This window comes from Triturus cristatus, chromosome 9, assembly GCF_964204655.1.
Source record: "Triturus cristatus chromosome 9, aTriCri1.1, whole genome shotgun sequence".
In the NCBI taxonomy this organism is placed as follows: domain Eukaryota; kingdom Metazoa; phylum Chordata; class Amphibia; order Caudata; family Salamandridae; genus Triturus; species Triturus cristatus.
Genome location: NC_140592.1, coordinates 1,048,673,982 through 1,048,693,287, shown reverse-complemented (window position 1 = coordinate 1,048,693,287; position 19,306 = coordinate 1,048,673,982). Strand labels below are relative to the sequence as shown.

At 45.6% G+C, this 19,306-nt stretch overlaps 1 protein-coding gene across 3 annotated transcripts in view; it reads left to right on the top strand.

Annotated features, from left to right (window-relative positions):
• The window catches only part of BUB1B (BUB1 mitotic checkpoint serine/threonine kinase B), a 350,741-nt gene that overhangs the window by 239,644 nt on the left and 91,791 nt on the right, over positions 1-19,306 (top strand). For all 3 annotated transcript variants that reach the window (XM_085626910.1, XM_085626909.1, XM_085626911.1), the window contains exons 17-19: positions 5,794-5,881; positions 12,365-12,485; positions 15,213-15,460. In XM_085626910.1, coding sequence (XP_085483036.1) covers positions 5,794-5,881; positions 12,365-12,485; positions 15,213-15,460 — 457 coding nt within the window. The remainder of the gene's footprint in view (positions 1-5,793; positions 5,882-12,364; positions 12,486-15,212; positions 15,461-19,306) is intronic.

Below are 19,306 nucleotides of genomic sequence, written 5' to 3'. Positions count from 1 at the left end.
CAACAAGCAGGGGGGGTCGAGATCGCGCACTCTGTCGCAGGAGGCGCAGGCGATCTGGCGCTGGCTGCTGGCCCGAGGATTGACGATCACGGCCACGCATCTGCCAGGGGTGCAGAATGCTCAGGCGGACGCCTTGAGCAGGCTGATTCAGGAAAACCACGAATGGGTCATAAACGACGAAGTACTAGGAGAAGTCTTCGCAAGGTGGGGGACTCCAGACGTAGATCTGTTCGCCACCGCCAAAAACAGCAAATGCCGAGACTTCGCATCCAGGTACTACCAGCGGGGGACGCTGGGGAATGCGCTATGGATCGATTGGTCGAACAGCTTTCTGTACGCTTTTCCACCCATTCCCCTGATTCCGGCGGTGCTCATCAAGCTGTCCCAGTCCAGGGCGCGGATGATCCTGATCGCCCCGGAGTGGCCCAGGCAGTGGTGGTTCACGGACCTTCTTCACCGGTCTCTCCTTCCTCACATGCGGTTGCCGTGCAGGCCGGACCTTCTCACGAAGTTCGGGGGCGGATGGTGCACCCCAACCTCTCGTCTTTGAGTTTGGCGGCATGGCTCCTGAAATAGTGCAATACGGTCATCTGAATCTACCAGACGATTGTATGGACATTCTGAAGGAGTCTAAGCGACCTTCCACTAGGACATCCTATGCTTACAAGTGGAAGAGGTTCTGTATCTGGTGTAAGTCCAAGAACTTTGATCCGACAACATGTAAGGAAGATGTCATCCTTCCATACCTTTTGCATCTGGCGCAGTCTGGCCTTAATTTCCATTCCATTAAGGTTCATCTGGCTGCTTTGACTGCTTACAGGAAGTGCCCTTCACAGACGTCCTTCTTTCAGATTCCTGTGGTCAAGGATTTTTTGGAAGGCTTGAAGAAGGTGTTCCCTCCTGTCAGACTTCCCTCGCCTTCTTGGGACTTGAATGTGGTGCTGTCCAGACTGATGAGAGAGCCTTTTGAACCTATTCACAAGGCTTCATTGCAGCACCTATCCTGGAAGGCGGCGTTCCTAGTGGCCATTACATCGGCCCGCAGGGTGAGTGAACTTCAGGCATTATGTTGTCAAGAACCTTATACTGTGTTTCATGCTGCTAAGGTTGTGATGCGTACTCACCCTAAGTTCCTTCCTAAGGTTATCTCTGACTTTCATGTCAATCAGACCATAACTTTACCTACGTTCTTTCAGAATCCCTCTTCACCAGCCGAAAGGGCTCTCCATTCCCTGGATGTCCGAAGGGTGTTGAAATTTTATCTGGATAAGACCAAGGATATTCGTAGGTCTGACCAATTGTTTGTTAATTATGGCTCAGTCAGGACTGGTCTTGCGACCTCTAAGCAGTCCATCTCTCGGTGGATTGTGTCCTGCATACAGTTGTGTTATCAAAAGGCTAATAAGACCTTAGGGAGTAAACCTAAGGCTCATTCCACCAGGGGCAAAGCTGCCACGACGGCTTTGCTGCGTAATGTTCCGATTGCGGAAATCTGTAAGGCGGCCACTTGGAAGTCGGTCCATACCTTTGCTGCGCATTACTGTCTGGACTCGGATGCCAGGGCAGATGCTCAGGTTGGGCAGGCTTCGCTGCGAAATTTGTTCGCACAGTAGTGGTTGTGTCTTATGTGTTCTCCACCGCTTTTGTTGTGTGGGGATGGGCTTGCCATTCTATTCACTAGATTATGACTATACACAGAGATCCCCTACTACAGAAGGAGTAGTTTCTTTTCTGTAACTCCAGTTCTGTAGTAGGGGTATCTCTGTTATAGTCATAAGCGCCCGCCCTCCTCCCCGGTGGAGAGATACTTATTCATATGGAGAATGCTACAGGTCTGGCGTGCTACGCCTTCAAAAAGAACTGAAAGTAAATGGGACCTGCTGGGCATTCTGGGATACTGGGGAAAGTTCTGGAAAACTGGAAAGTTTTCTTAAAGGCACAGTATCCTGTTCCAAGCCACATAATGGCAGCCTATGGGGCTTGTCTGTCCACTCCTTCCTCTCTATCATTCCAGAGGCTTTTGCTGGTAGAGGCAGGGTTTTTTCCTATGAGGAGAAAAACTGGACAGGCAGTGCTGTTTGTGGATTTTGGTGGAATTCTAGTTGAAGTACTGGACAGTGTAGCCTGTGGGTATAGGCTGCATTATCTGTCTTTAAATTAAATTCTCTCTTAAAGGTGTATGCAGGTCTGCATGATTTGTCACCTTTTAGAGATTATTTTTTATTGCTCCGGGGTCCGCGCACATGGGCGGGACTATTCACTAGATTATGACTATAACAGAGATACCCCTACTACAGAACTGGAGTTACAGAAAAGAAACTACTCCTTCCTCCCCTTTGTGACTCCACCCACTTGCGACAGGTTGACGGAGGACCACATCTCTTTACTCCACCAGGACGTGACCGCTTTCTTGGCCAAAGGAGCCATAGAGAGGGTGCCGGCATTAGAATTCAGTTGTGGTTGTTATTCCAGCTACTTTCTGGTGCCCAAAAAAAGTGGAGACCTTCGTCCTTTCCTAGATCTGCGCCCTCTCAATATGTTCCTGAAAAAGGAGACATTTAAAATGTTGAAGCTTGCTCAAGTTCTGTTTGCCCTGGACCCAGGATACTGGATGATAGTGTTCGACTTGCAGGACGCATAGTTCCACTATGTCGTCCTGTCTGCCCACAGACATTACCTGTAATTCTTGGTAGGCCACGAGCACTTTTAGTTTGCCGTGTTCTTCTTTGGCCTTACCAGTGCCCCTTAGCTGTTCACCAAGGAGATGGCGGTGTTTGCAGCTCATCTGTGGAGATCAGGGGGTACCAGTCTTTCCCTGTCTTGACGACTGGCTGTTCAAGGCGAGCTCACCCCATGCGGTCATCTCCAAACTATGGCAGACCGCCTGCACTTGCTGGGGTTTACTATAAACGTGCCGAAGTCACACTTGGTCCCTTCTCAGAGATGCTTCCTTGCATCGCAGCTGTTCTGGACACAGTGCAGTTTTGGGCTTATCCCCCTGAACAGCGAGTCCAGGATATTCAGGCTATGATTTCGATATTTCGAGCCTCTCCTGGGTTTTGGTGAGACTGACTCTGAGGCTGCTTAGCCTCATGGCCTCCTGCATCCTGCTAGTGACGCTTACCTGCCGGCATATGTAGACTCTGCAGTGGGCCCTGAAGTTCCAGTGGGCAGAGCATCAGGGGAATCTCTCCGACATGAGCCGGATATCAGAGGGCATTGCAAAAGCTCTGAAATGGTCGCTGCGGCACCACGATTGGGTAAGTTGGCAGACCCCTCTACCTTCCCCCCCCAGAACTGACCGTAGTGACAGATGCGTCACTCCTGGGATTGGGTGGCCATCTGGGAGAGGTGGCGATCAGAGGACTCTGATCTCTGGCAGAATCCAGACTCCACATCAACCTTCTGGAGCTCTGTGCGATCCAGTTGGCATTGAAAGCCTTTCTGCGTTCCATCAAGGGAAGGCTAGTGCTACTGTCTGACAACACAGTCTCCATTTGGTACTGCAACAAACATGATGGACTTGGGTCGTTGGTAGCAGTGAAGCAAACAACTCAAGACCTATTTGTTTACAAGCTAAATCTGCTTCACCATTCTTCTCTGCTCCTTATCCTGGAAAAGGGTGCCCTTTTACTGTCTATTAGCACATTTTGTATAACATGAATTCAATTAAGAGAAGCCGGATCAGATATGATCAAGCTATAGAAGCTCAGTGGCACTAACAGGAAACGCCACTGAAAAGAACAACCTGGCGTCAGAAATACGATCATAAGATGAACAAAATTGTATATTCATGGCTTAATCATTGATATTGCAACTGGAAGGAGGTCTGACCATGTGGTACCTGGCACACGGGGTATAGATTTGTGGGGAGGCACTACATGTGCCCCCAGGGCCACTTAGAAGTGGCCCACGGGGGACTGAGGCCCTATTTGGGGCCCCCAAAGTCCATTTCCATCTGCCTTTTCATGGCCGTAGCCCGCCATGAAAAGGCAGTCGGAAAACGACATCGTAATCCCTGCAGCAGTACCTGCACAGGCACCGCCGCGATGTTAGGAATAAGATTCCGACCACCGCCACAACGGGATCCTAAATCCTGTCGGAAGCGGTGGTTTTTCCCCCTGACCTCTGCAGTCTGACCTCTTGTATTGAAATGTGGCAGTCTGACAACTTGTCGGACGTGTTTGAAGCAGTTGTTGGGGGCTGCTTTATTTCTGCATCTTGTAAGAAAGTGCCCTCTTTTTGCATGGTTGCCCCCACTTTTTGCTAAACTGCTGATGTGCTTTGACTGAGTCCTGGATTCCACTAAACAAGTACCGAGGGCCTATGTTCTTTCGCTAAAACTGCATTGAAAACAAAACCAAATTGTCACTCTTTAGCCACAGGTCAGTCCCTTTTAAATTGTACCACATGTACCAAGGGCACTGTGGCCAGGGAAGGCCTCTAAGGGCTGCAGCACTTATTGTGCCACCCTTAGAGGCCCTGTACCTTTAAACACACACTGACTTTGCAGGCTGTGTTTTGGTGCAGAACAAATTGAAGAGTCGACATGGCACACATGGGGAAGTTACACTTTTATGGAGGCGGATTTCGAGTTGAAAGAGGGATGCAGTTTTGGCAGGTATGTGATGATTTGTGGTTGGGGCGGCTGGAGTATGTTGCTGGAGTATGTTGCGTGTGTGCTAGAGTTGAAGAGGTTTAAGTGTGGATGTAGGGAGAGATTGGAGTGTGTGAATGTGGGAGAGGTCAGAGTTAGTGATGGGAGAGTGACAAGAATGTGGTGAGTACGATTGATCGCAGGTGGATGGAACGCGATAGTGGGGAAAGATAGGAAAGTTTGGAGACTAAAGTGGTTGACTCTGGAGTGTCATGTTGTGAGGAAGATGTATGGCAGTTGGTAGGAATTCGGGATGGATAATTCATTATAGGATAGTTTAGGGGTGGAAATAGATTAGTTTAACACTGGGGGAATTGATTTTTGATTCGTTTTAAATCTACACGGAAAGGGAAGGGGTCTGTTTTGGTACTCTATCACAGTTTAATCAATGAAATAAGGGAAGTACGGATTATGTTTCATTTGACATAAAGGACAATGTAGTAATGGTATTTTTTCTAAATTGTAATTTGTTGTTACCCCTGAAGAAGGGCTTGTTAAAGCCCAAAATGCATTTGGTTGAAATAAAGAATACTGCCTAGAACAAACCATGCCTTTTCGTTGTGTTCTTGAAAGAGGTCCGGATGGGCACATTTTGATAATTGGAAGCTTTTGAAACAAGCATTTGCAATGCAGGAGGTCCTGCGGTTGTCCAAGTTAGAGCTAATGGCACTGTAAATGACAATGTCTTTTATCTATGTGCTTTGGTTTGGAGTGTAGTGGATGTATGAACAGAGACATAGCTGCAGCACTGCTTAGAGGATTTGAATGAGGAATTACCACTGGGACCAGAGAAGAAGCTGCAGCACTGTGTAGAGGACCTAGAAAGCCTAGGAGTAGCCTTTCTCCCTGGAAAGATTGTTTGGGCAATTTGCCCTTACAACTCAGTGTTTTACATAATGGTTTTTTCCCTCTGGTTCTTTGTCATGCTGTTTAATAGTGAATTTATCAGTAATGTTTTTTCTTTTGTTTGCTTTTTTTTTTAGGTATGTGTCATTAAGAGAACTACAAACTAGTTTGGTTTTCCAGTGTATATTGCCATGTACTTAATGTTAATGTTTGATCATTGACTAGCATTGGTGCCTGAAATATTGACAAATGTGTGGATGGCAAACATTTAATATGTTCATACATTTCAGAATCAATTTCTATGACTTTAACAGTCCAGCCAAGCCTCCCTTTCACGATCTTCGATGAGTCTGACTGTTCAGCTTCGTCAAACACAAGGTAGGTGTGAAAAATTAGCATTTTCTGGAGGGTCAGCCTAAATTTTGTTTTGCCTTCTGCTGAGTCATTTGATTGCTATAGAACTATGTACACTGTACCCCTCCTTTCCAGTGGTAAAGGGCTTGTGCTCTTCCTTTCAATATGATATTGATATACACCTGATTGGCATATTTACCTCACCTATATGTCCCTAATATATGGTACAAATGCCTACCCACGGCTTGTAATTTAAATGTCACAAGTGGACTGCTGCACCAATTGGTTCTCATGTACAGTGAGAAGGCACACATGACTGCAGGCCTGCCACTAGTAGTGTAGGTAAATTCGACCTGTCAAAATAACCCCTTTTAACCCTTCTTTTTTAATGTTTGTAAGTCAACCCTGTAGGAAGCTGGCTTTTTATACAGTGTACCAAATTGGGGTATACTGTGTAGAAAGTCCAGATGACCCTTATAAATTTACAAGGCTTAAATTAATAATCCCAAATGCTCTTGTGTTAGTGTGGGCGAGCAATTTAGGCTTGTTAAAGGGTAGTGTTAAGCATTTGTTTCAGATTCAATAAATGACACACACTCAAGAAGAAACTTGAGACCAATTTAGACAAATAACATGTATTTTTATATAATTTAAGGCACCAAGATTATTGTAATTGGGTAAGTACTTTAGACATTATCAAATTTTACAGAAGAAACAGTAAAACATGACAGCTGTTGTAGCATGAGCCTCGAATCAAGTAATATTATCCTATGGGAGAACATTCTCTGCATAGACACACTTACAGACGACTTACAGGACTGCTCTTCTGGACTTAGGATAAGTAGGGGCCAGGGTCCAAGAAAGCACCAACAGTTTGAGTTTACATTCCCTGGTATGTCTGGGTGCAGAGGTGCTTTCATCGGTGGTAGCCTTGAACACTACATGCTAAAGTCAGCGGGGAAAAGTACCTGTCAGGAAAGACTGCAAGGAGGGACTGGGGAACAAGTCCGATAGAACCCAAGGGGGAGGCTCGACTTTCGAGTGTCTTAGTCCTAGAGCCCTGGCTGGGGTGCTCAGGTGTAGAGGTGTTTTGTCTGGTGAGTCGGTGAGTTAGTTCCCTCACAGTTATTGTGGTTCCTGCAGAAGATGTAAAAGAAATACAGCATGGCCACTCTCTGTGTGGCTCTGTCCTCTCTTGGAGTCCCTAGATGTGCAGTTAAGTTTGGGTAGTCATGTTCCGATTGAGCACGAACAAGCCTTGGTGCTTGCAACTGGCTCTGGTACCTCAGGTATTGGTGCATGGCAGCTCCTGGGGTGTTCTGGCTTCTCCAAACTTGACAAGGAGTTGGATCTGATCTCCTGGAGCATAAAGACCTCTTGCTGGGGGGCTGGTCCGTGGGTGGGTTCGACTGAACGGTGTACCAGACAGCTGCAGTTGATGCCTGCTGGTGTAGGGGAGTGTCTCCTCTACTTCAAGGAAAATGTTGCAGGGTCGAGGAAGTGATTGGCAGACCTCCAGGGTTTGGGTAGGCTGTTTCCGCTTGTGGACGAGTCTGTGTCTGTGATTGTCGGGAACACAGCTGTCAGGCAGGGTTTTCAGCCAAAGTTTATGCTGCTCCACAGTTCACGTCTTCGGCTCTTCTTTGTCCTTTTTCTTCCAGGCAGACAAATCTGAGTTCCTGGTGTCAGGAGGCCACCTAAATACTACATTTAGGGGTGTTAAGAGAATTCAGTGGTGAAGTCGGATTTTTCTAGACTTAAAAGTTCCTTTTAAAAAGTTCAAACAAAGTCAATGTCCTGAGCAAGATTTGTATTAGCACCAAAAATAAGTCCACAGTGGTCTTTTTCAATATTCTTCTTAGTTTATTTCTCAAATCAGGTGAGTATTTCAATTTTCGTATTCTTTGTTTCCACCAATGATAGCCACACACAGTTAACACGTGTTTAGTCTTTTATGTGTTTGTTGTCACACAAGACTTCTTCAGGGCACAGCCATTCCAAGCGTTCCTGTACATGTACATTTCTACAGTGTTCGTAGATAGAAAAGAAAACAGGATAGTCCGTACGCGCGGAGAGTACTCCGTCCTGATGATCGACGTTCAGGACGGAGTACTCTCCGCGCGTATGGACTATCCTGTTTTCTTTTCCATCTGCGAACACTGTAGAAATGTACGTGTCTGCTATGACTCAATAAGAGTGTCACTACAGGAACGCTTCGAATTTCTCCCAATAGAAAGATATTTCATTTGGGTTTTAACTCGGATAATTGTTAGTGTCTTAATTCATCCATAGCAGACATCTCGGCTTCTAGCATATTGGGGTAATAAGTGTCCATGCCCTGAGAAAGTCTTGTTGACAACACATTAAAGACGAAACACGTGTTGGCTGTGTGTGGCTATCATTGGTGGAAACAAAGAATACGAAAATTGAAATACTCACCTGATTTGAGAAATAAACTAAGAAGAATATTGAAGAAGACCACTGTGGACTTATTGTTGGTGCGAATACAAATCTTGCTAAGGACATTGACTTTGTTTGATATTTCATGTTTTTGTTGACCCTTGTCAACATCCATTTAACAACGTTAGGTGGTCGTTGTTCGATGTCCTTGGGAGCAGCCCAATAAATGATGGGTTTTTGCCTTACACTGTGGTAACCCATATTGCGCAACTATACCCCACCACCCTTTTGCTCATTAATTCTTTTAAAAAGCTCGCTTTGCCCTGCCTGAAGTCCCTGGAAGCTTAATCTGCATTTTGATCTCCCATTTCGGCCAGCCAGTAAGAGGCACTTAAATAGGTGTGAGCTTGCTCCCAGGAGTAAACAATAGGCTAACCTGGATGGTTAGAGAAAACCCATCAGTGCATGATTGAATATGCAAGGAGGGACTTTAAGGATCCTTTTTGATATTTAAAGTATCAATTCCTGCTCGAATGTCAAATCCTGTTTGACAGGTCTGTTATGGTTTTTCATATGACACTTGGGGCACAATTGAAGGAGGCCTTCCCTGTTACACTCACATGTTAGCTGATACTTGGGCTGAGCCTCTTTGGTGCCCCCCCCCCCCCCCCCCCTCCCATCACAGTGGGCCTCTTTTTGACTTTACAGTGTCGCAGCCTGTTTGACAGATCTGCTGGGTTTACATATAACATTAGTTGTGCAGTTCAAAGGTCGAAAGCAGTATGTCAAACTCTCCTTCTGTATCCCATGTCTACCTGACTTCTGTCTCTGATGTTATTGAGATTACAGCGACTGCCCCAAACTAGATTTTGGTGTTAGCTGTGGGAGGGCAATAGGATCACCATACTACATTCCCCAGGCACATCCCCATCTCTCAGAACCCAAGTTGAGTTTTCCGAACACTTCAGCCATTTTGAAAATGCCAAAGTGGGTAGGGTAGGCCCCGAGACCCTTTACCCCATTGGTTAGTGCGTCCCCAGCTCCCTTTACCCTACTGGTTAGTGTGTCGCAGGTGTCACCCCCACCCCCCCGCCCCTACTAGCTGTTGCCTAACATAAATCTCATTTTACTGATTCTGTGACCGACATATACCGCTCCACCTGGCTAATTCGGCCCATACCTTATTTGCCTTGCCAGTTTTACCTTCAGTGTCCAGGCAGCAAGTCCGGTGTACTGCTTTAAGCTAGTCAGTTGCGCATGGGGGAGATGGATCAGTCCAGCGCTTACAGATCTCCCTCCTGGCTAGGAGCACAAGGTAAAACAAGAGGCCCCTCTATGCTCTACTCAACAGACTACGAGGCCATATTCACCCCCATTAGAACTGATACAAGGCTTAGCGGAATATTGTCTCCCAAGATATCCTTTACAACGTTCTCATTGTCCTCCCAAAACCCCTTGATCCCAGGAGAAGCGAATAAAACGTGTTCATCATTAGCTCTTAGTAGACCACATCTTCTACATCTGGGGTTGGCTCCTGGGCAAACTTTACAATCTTTTGGGGGATCCAGTATAATCTATACTATAAATATTTATGGTAAAAAGTAATTTTGCTTGACATTGGCTGATTTAACCACAGAGTACAATAACTTCAAGGAGGTTTGCCATATAAGTTGCAGCTTCGTCTCCTAGATGATTCCTTACCATACTGAATACAGCGCTATCATTTTCCTATTCTCAGTATCCAAAAAGTCCAATACTAAATGACAATCTTGCTTTTAGGTCTCACGTCCTGCAGTTTCTACACACTTTCCTAGCCACCCCTCATCTCCTGAGCAGCACTTGCAAGCCATGAAGACAGCTGCAGATATTTCAACCTTGATAGGGATCCCCAGTCTAGGCACTAAAAAATTCCCAGCTTTCCTTAGTGGGAAATTCAACCCTTTCCGCAAACACCCTGGGGTACCCAGGGAATCCCAAAGGGTGCAAAGTCATAGTGGTAGCCAATATCCTCCTGACTTTAAACCATAAGCTCAGTACAGCCTTTAAAATCTTCGTCAGCACACTCCTGAGCATGTGGAAGATCAGAAGTGGACTGAACCTGCTGTCTGAGACGTGAGAAGAGTCTGGAAGAATGGACATGCTTTTCCCCTTATACCCAGGAAAGAAGAAGGGGACTCCAAGAGTCATAAGGCAGAACTCCTGTTAAAGCTACAGTGGTACAACAAGTTACAAGAGGCCTTTTTCCTGCAACTATCCATGTGATGAGTGGCAACGAAACCTGGACTAGACCCTCCTGTGTCCTATGCCAACCACCCTGTCAGTGTGTAAGTGCCTTTCTGAGATCCTGGGGGGGCCTTGGAAGCATACTACTGTGATTAGGGCATAACGTCAAGTAAAACAAGCATTGGCATAGCCAATAGGTCTCGCTTTTGGGACCTTATAAGTGTTTAGCCATGCAACAGTTGCATAACTAAATACTTATAAGGTCCCAAAAGCGAGACCTATTGGCTATGCCAATGCTTGTTTCTGTTTATTACTGCTCTGTAGTAATGGCGGCGTACGGGTGCCACCATTACTACATAGAAGTAATAAACAGGAAAAAAAACCTGGCTCACGGAGAACATCAAAGCGGCCGTGAAAGTGATCGCGATCAAACATCAAAGCGGCCGCGAAGGTGAAGCGCCCGCGCACATGCACTGTAGCTCTAGGCTACAGTGGTAGCACTTTTTTGAGCCCTGACAAAAAGTCTCGCCAGACCAGCGCATGTGCTGGGTCAGGCAAGACCTAAAAAGGTTGGATATAAAAATCTTTCTCTACCTCGAAGACTAGCATGTGAAGTGGGCTCGCCACAGTCATCCGTAGGTAATCTCCAGACGACAGCGAACCCATCATCCTTGGGGTTCTCGATCAACATGCTGAAGTCACACCCTCTTCCTTTGCAGAGGCTCCCATTCACCAGAGCAGTTCTGATAGGAGTAGAGCCTTCCTTTCAGCATGACAAGTCAGCACATTCGGGCTATGATTCTTATGTTTCATCATCGACTTGGGCTTCCATGAGAGTGGCTCTGAGATTTCTTGGTCTCCTGCATCCTGCTTGTCAATCTTGTCAGATGGCATATGTCTACTCTGGAGTTGGATCTAAAGTTTCAGCACCAAAGGAACCAGTCAGATTAAATTCAGGTGTCTGAGTAGAGCGCAAAACATCGACAGTGGTAGCTGTTCGGCTGCAGTTGGACCAGCAGCAGACACCTTCGTTCTACCACACTCAGCCCTTACGGAGGTGACGGACGCATCGCTGCTGGGCTGAGGAGTTCACCTGGAAGATGGGAGATCAGATAGGCTCTGGTCTCTGGCGGAGACCTGGCTCCTAATCAACCTGTTGGAGTTGCGGGCCATTCACTTGCCGTTGAAGGCCTCCCTGCTCTTTATCAAATGAAGGCAGGTTTAGGTCCTCACTGACACCACCACCACATGTTTCTTCAAAAGTGAGGTGGTCACAGTATGTTTGAAGGAGCTGTAGATGGTTTTACATGCAATTCCTTTGATATCTGTAACATCAATAGTGAGTGCAGGAATGAATTCCTTCATTCAAATGCAGCTGGGCAAAACTCAAGAGGCTAGTTAAATGCTTTGATTTTGTTAGCCAGTTGAATGACCCCCAAAAACGGCAGGGAAGGAGAAAAAAACGACGTTCGTTTATACAAATTGTATTCGTGAGCAGGTACTTTTGTCTGTCAGTCTGTTCAAAGTTTGAATCCGAAAAATACTTTCTCTTCCTGTTGTACTAACTTTTTCAGCTGGATGGTGTGTACAACGTGGCAGTCTAAGTCTGAATGAAAGCTGCACATTGACCAGTAGCAATGTACCTCTTGTATAGTATTTGATACATTTTCCTTGATTATCAGATTGTCATTTTCAGTCACTGCAGAATAAAATAATGCACATTGGTCAATGCTCTTATATTAAATTCAATAAAATCATAAATCCGGTTTGTACATGGTGTTTTTCTTCTTTTACTCCTATTTTTCTGATTAAAATACAGATTGTCTCATTAGCACCCAGCAATATTTTCTTGTGACCTAATTCTGTATTCTTCTATCTTTCTAGAATTCCGGAGCAAAGCATCAGACGTCCTCTTACTGTTAATCATGATCCTTCCAATCCCCTGGTTGATAAAGATGATAAATTAACAGGGGCATCGTCCAGGGATCTTTCTCTCTCTTCTCCAGTGAGTTCTTTTGTTAATAGGCTTTCATAAAATGACACACATCACCTTGTGAAATCATACAGCAACGTTTATGGAGGAGCAGTTTTTGGCGTGGATCAATATTTAATGGTTGTAATATAATGAAAGGTAAGGTGAAGATTCCTATCCAAAGTGCCTCGAGCCATTAATTTATGGCCAGACAAAACAGTCCCATCTTTAGGAGTATAACCTGTTGGTTGGGTTCTGCATTGAACTTGTTTTGACTGTGTTTGCTCATAATTCAACTGGAATCCTGTGAAGTACTTTTATTGCCTCATTTTTATAGGTTGATATCCATTCTGGCTGCCTGCTATGTATTGTTTGCAACCCGTCAGTACTTTTATTGGGTAGTCTAGTGTGGATTGCATTTCTCAATTCTCACCATAACAGAGACTTGTGGCCAATATTAGCTCCAAATAAGTTTTTGTGACGCTGCAGTAGGGTTTTCCATAGCATAGACCACTGAAAGTCGCTGCCCTGCACCGCTACTTTGATTTGGGACTCTACTTCAAATATCAGTGTATTGTTTTCTGTCCAGGTCTGTGCAGGAGTGAGATCGTATAGTCAAAGTCTCCCAGTAATAATATAAACATCTTAGCCCTTCCTGAATCTCAACGATGACCTCAAGATTACAGATGCTACTCAGCAGTGTAAGTGTACTCTGCAAATGTATCCTGAGACCCCAGTTTCAATGTGTGTCTAGGCCAGAGTGCTATCATTTTTCACGCATTGAAATAAGAAGCATTAACTTAAATGAAGTACGCCTCAAGATAGCTACTTAAGCCTCACCCAGCCCACAAAAGTAACTCTGATCACATCACTACCTTAACTGATCCACTAAGTGTTCCAGCACTGTGATCATGATGAACCCTGCAAAAAAAATAAAAAAGGTCAGCTTGTATAGCAACCTATACCGCAAAGGACCTTTGACAGAGGATGCTAAAAAAAAAAACGAATTCACTGACCTGCATTGCAAAGAGAACATATAAGCAGCCCTAGGATGCAGCTATCTTCAGATATCAGATATTCAAAGCCCAAAATGTCCCAAAAATGCTTTTCGAGAATGGCAAAAACTCTGCCAAACCATCACCTACATCCTTCATCTACAAAAATTGTAACATTATCCAGAGAAAGATGGTAGATGTCAGAAGATTTTGCGCTTCCTCATATACCCCTTGAAGTCCATTACTCCTTATTAGGACTACTACTTCCTGGCCTGCCTTAAACCTCCTCACACGAAATGGTCTCCCCCCCCCCTCCCCCCCCCCCGTTTAGGTCTTCATGTGAAACAGGACTATGATGTGATACATCAACAACCATGGTGATGTGGTTGTGTGTCCCTTGTGTCAGTAAGTGCTGAAACTGTGGGCTTAAGCTCATGAGATCTGGTTGGTTTTCAAACACCTGGTGGGTTCTCTAAACATAAAGACATTTGAGAGCATGGTTACTTTGGCATTGTACAGGGGCGTTCTGGTACTAGATATGCCAGCTGCACTGTGGGCGTTCATCTATACTTTCACCAGACATTATTGCATGGATTTAGAAGTCTGCAGAGATGGCCATTTCACTTGATATTCTCTGCTTGATGTTTTAGCTTGGCAATCGCCTTAGACCCACTATCAGGGCAATACTGCTTAGGTATTGATTCAAGAGGTGATGAATCTGCAATTATCGATAAGAAGAACATGTACCTTACCTATGGTAACTATATATCTGGTGGATACTCTACCTCTAGTTTCCTCACAATCACATCCACCTCTCTGTTCTCAGGAATGATCATAGTTCCATTCCTAAAGTTCCAACTCAGTCTTGGTACACTGCGTGGAATTGTCAATCTTATCACCCTCTAAGGGTATGAAAAAAGCACATGAGGAACTGATGTTGGTGTGTGTTGGGCACTTGCATGGCTCTGGTGATGCCTTGTCTAGGGTTGTAGCTGGTGCTGATGCTGTGGTACCCGGCGCCGATTCTGAGTTTAGCGCTACCTCCTGGCTCAGGGAGCTATTTTGATGTTTCTGATCCAGTCTGGCGCCTGTATGTGATTAAAGTCTCAAGAAATCTGTAGATAGCTAGAGTATCCACCAGAAGATTCATTACCAATCTAAGTAACTACTTCTTTTAGGTTTTACGTTAAGATTCTTGTTCCGTTCATAGCAATGACTGCATATAAAATACAAGCATGGATTAAAGGTTTGAAAAGAGGTGTGCAAAGTCTATATTAAACAAAACTGATCACTCCTCTTTTGCAAGGACGGAACGTCTGACAGGCTGTCCAGCTCTGCAAAAAAAAAGTTAACATTTCTATTCAAAGAGTGCTGCAACACACCACCAGAAGCAACATACACTATTATTGATAATTGTTAACATTTGTGGGACATATTCCTGGGCTTGCCTCCTGTTGCTTCACAGCCAGGGTTGCACTATATGGGTACATGTACATATGTAGCCTGTAGCCTGGTATGAAGGGAATTGTTTGGCACTTTCAGTTCATTAGAAAGCAATCACCTTTAAAGAATTGTGCCAGGCTTGGTTTGGTTTTCATACACAAAATTGAAACTGGCTTTTTCACTAGAAAAATATACATTTTGTTTGCTGTGTGACATGTTTTCTTGGGAGAGTGGAATTACAAAATTATGGCTACAGTTGAAATAAATGCATGTCAATGACGCCAAATATCAATGTCATGCTGCTACTATCCTTCTATTCCAGAATGAACTTGATACAATTGTCAATGGCTCAGATGGGAATAAAACGTTATTTCCAATCCCTGAAGACACTTGTGCCTTTGCAAGCGCAGCACCTTTTTCATCGACTCCCTTCCATGCATTATCCGTGCAGAGAGATGAAGTGAAGCAAGACTCGGAAAGGCTACAACAGACCATTTGTGCAACTGAGAGGAAGCCACTCAGTGTGAAAGCGCTCAACTACAATCAAACTCCTTGCCTAAAAAAACTAAGGTAATACATGTGGTATCAATAGGGATTCTGGATCAACCTTCCTATTTGTAATTCTGATTAAAACATTATTGAGAGAACCTTCAAACTGCTGAAAACCTGACTTTTATCTTCTGCCTGACTCACTCTGGAAAGTGCCAACGGTGGCATTAGGCGCAGATGATGGGCCACTGTATTCGGCATGTGACTGTAGGGTTCTGGATAGTTTGGTAAATTGCCAAGCTAAAACATTGTGCAGTGGCAGTAGCAGGGTTTTGCTATGGACCCTAGATCCATGGGTGAAGTTTTCCGCATTGTAAATCGATCTCTAAATACATATATTCTCTTGGGAATCTTTTATCAGTGCAGAGAACATGGTAGGAGAGAGGATGAGTAAGGTGCAAAAGCAATGGCGGATGCATGCAGCCACATGAAGTCAAAAGGCAGAACTAAAAAATCTAAACAAAACTGGGAAAGTATCTGGGCAGGCAAGCGCATCTGTGACATCCTTACCCTAAAAAACAAAGTACCCAAACCGTTCTATCGCAGTTCATGAGGAGGAAAACGATGCAGATTGAATGGGGAGCCATAACAACTGAAAACTACCTTCTAGTAGTGTTCAAAATGGCCCTGAATTTTACCAGTTAGGCCATAGGTGTTTGCAGTTAATGGGCTCAAACATATCTTCCCCAGCAAGCAGAAAGATCCCAGAGCAGAGCTTGACCCACCCTGAGAGAGTGATACAGAGAGGTGAACCACTGCAAAAATCTAAACATTTTGGAATTATAGGATCTTAAAAGCAGTCCAAGTCGCAGATGCCTCCAATTCCAAACAAGAAAAACACTGCGATATGGACAAGTTTGCAATACGATGTTGGGAATAATGTATATATTCTGTGGTATGTTTTAATACCCAATAGTGTACATATGACTTACTAAGGACAAGTATGGAGGAATAACTTGCCTGCCAAGTATGTAAATCATAAGATACTTGTACTTGGATACTGATACAGTTTTGCTTAATCTATTATAACAAGTGTTAAAATGGCCGACCCATTACGGACGTCCATGTGGGCCAACAACTCCTCCTATCTTCTAGAAAGTTCTAGCTGCAGATTCCTTACCTTTGAATTTCCCATGCGTCCGGCTGGATCTGGAAACCTTTGCTGAGCAATTCCCCTTGTGCACGACATCAGGTGGCTCTATTCAGCTTCGCTACGTCGGGGTCGTTTGGGTCGGTTATGACATTGCGGTGTCTATATAGGCACCACCCAGGCACGTGGACGTCAGTTCTTTTCTTTCCACGCAAGGGATGTCTTCAACGAAGACCGGTTTCAAGCCGTGCTGGACCTGTTCCCGCATCATGTCGGTCACCAATCCACATCATATCTGTCTTCGGTGCCTCAAGCGCAACCACTATACTAAGTCGTGCTCTGACTGCCGGGCTAAGGCTCCGAAGACTTTGAGGGAGTGTACGATGTGAAGCTTCTCGCAGCCCGGCAGTTGACACCGTCTGGCGAGACTCCGCGGAGGTCCAGGTCCTGATCAAAGATGAGGAGGTTGCGCAACCCCTCCGGGAGCCCTAAGTCCTCTTCCTCCCACTCGAGGTCATTGGGACACTCGGGGAAGAGGCATAAGAAGAAGTCCAAGTGGACTTCATCTTCACCTCAACTGGCGTCGGTCGTCGCGAGAGGTAAGGAGCACCAACACTCTAGGCACGGTCCCTTGGAGTCGACTTTGCGCCCCCCCCCCCCCCCTTTCTGGGAGCCGCGGCGACTCCCGCTCAAATAAGTGTTTTACAAGGCCATGCGCTGGGAATTTGAGCGGAATGACCCCGCTGGTGAGCCCTTGATCCCTGCGGGGTCGGAAGGGGCCCCATTGGATTTGACACAGTCAACTTCGGCCAAGGTGCCAGTGGGGCCTCAGGGATCCGATCCCGGGTATGTGTAAGAAAGTGGCTCTGTATATACTGTTCCCAAATAGGTACAGTGTGCACAGAGTCGACAGTCCCCAGAGGTTTGGCAGAGGTTAAAGTTAGATATAATCTTACTCTCTAAAGTGGTAGCTTGGTCGAGCAGTAAGGCAGTATCAGAGGACAGTGTAAAGCATTTGTTGTACACACTCAGTCAACAAATGGTCTCACACACTCAAGAACTGAACTCTAGGCCAATGGTTTTGTATCAAAATATATAGTTGTTTTATTTTAGAACCAACAATAGGTATCAAAATATACTTTGTCAGGATGAGATGCTTTAGATAAATACTTTCAATAGGCAATAGACTTTTGAATGTAATAGATACAGTTGTTGCAATGGGCAACACAATTTCAAACACAATTATACAGTTGCGATTTTTAAGGAATATTATTGTATTTTAAAAGTTGACACTTTTGAAACTTTTTAAATCACCAATGTTATCCTAGGGGAGGAAATTCACATAGCAGGTAATTAGGGTTATCGTTACTTTTTCTAACTCAGTGTTGGATCCTGAATCCAGCACTGCTGCATCTCCTGTAAACAGTTGAAAGAATGCGTTTTTGTTATACAGGCAATTTTTAACGAATATTTGTAAGTTTGCAAAAGCGACACGTAGAAGAATTTCTGGCAAAAACCAGGCAATGTTATCCTATGGAGGAAAATCAAGTTAGCGGTAAGTACTGTTGTAATTACTTTGCAGAGTCAGCGCTGGGCACCAAGATCCAGCACTGGGATCTCTCCTGATAGCAGGTGAGTAAATTCGTTTTCGTAATTCGGCTGATTTTAGATGAATATTTTAAAGTTGCAAAACTCGACACTTGGAAGAATTTCCAAGTGAAACCAGTCAATGTTACCCTATGGAAGAAAAGTGAGTTATCGGCTTTAGGGTAAGTACTCGACTAGCAGAGTTAAGGTTCTGGGTATAGACTCGGGGGAGGGGGGGGGGAGGGGGGGGGGGTGTCTCCCAGGGTCAGGTAGGTACAGTTGTTACACCCTCAGCAGCACAGGGGCAGCCGGGTGCAGAGAGAGTTAGGCCCAATGTTATCCTATGGGAGGCAGGGGGCCCTTGGTTGGTGGCTGCTGGCTAGCAGGCCACGCGGCTGTGGAAGCTGGGCTCCTAGTCACTTACTCCAGGCAAGTGGGGAAGTAGATTAGAGTAGAGGTTGCACTGCCAGGGGCACTCGGGCGGCTAGGTGCAGGGTGCTTTTGAGCCGTCGGGCGCTCAATGGATTTCAATGAAGAATCTCAGTGACGAACAAAGGCTGCAAGCTCGGGGACGAAGATTCTTCAGGTGTGACCACCACTTCGAGAGGCAAGTTGGGTAGTTGGAGGACAGGTAGGCACCCAATAGTTGGGCGCAGGGCGCTGGGTGCAGGGGTGCCTTTTGGCGTCGGGAAATCTTACACTCTGCTGGTTGCGGTTGAAGGGGTCCCTGTTTCTGATGCTGCGAGCGTCGAGGTGGGTCCTTGGTTGCTGGATTCGGGGTCACAGTCGCCGGGGGGACGTCCTCGTTGTCTTTGTTCACTCAGGCCAGGCTTGGCAGGTGCAGGATTCGCGGTTCCTGGCTGATGCCAGGGGCCTGTTACTTGCTTAGAGCAGTGCCACTGCTCGTGGGAGTCCCAGTTAGTCACAAGGCAGACAGGTCCTCCGTGGTTTTTGAGGTTGCTGACCACTGGAGACGCCGGGGTTTAGCAGGAGCAGGTTTGAGGGTCGACAGGCCGGTAGGGCTGGGGCCAAATCAGTTGGTGTCTTCCTCTTGTTAGCAGCTGCACAGCAGGTCTTCTTGTTTGTTGATCTTCTTTCTTGTTTCGGAATCTGGATCTGGGGAAGGAAGGTTCAGGGTGCCCCTAAATACTAAATTTAGGGGCATTACAGGTAGGTAAATGGCAGGGACC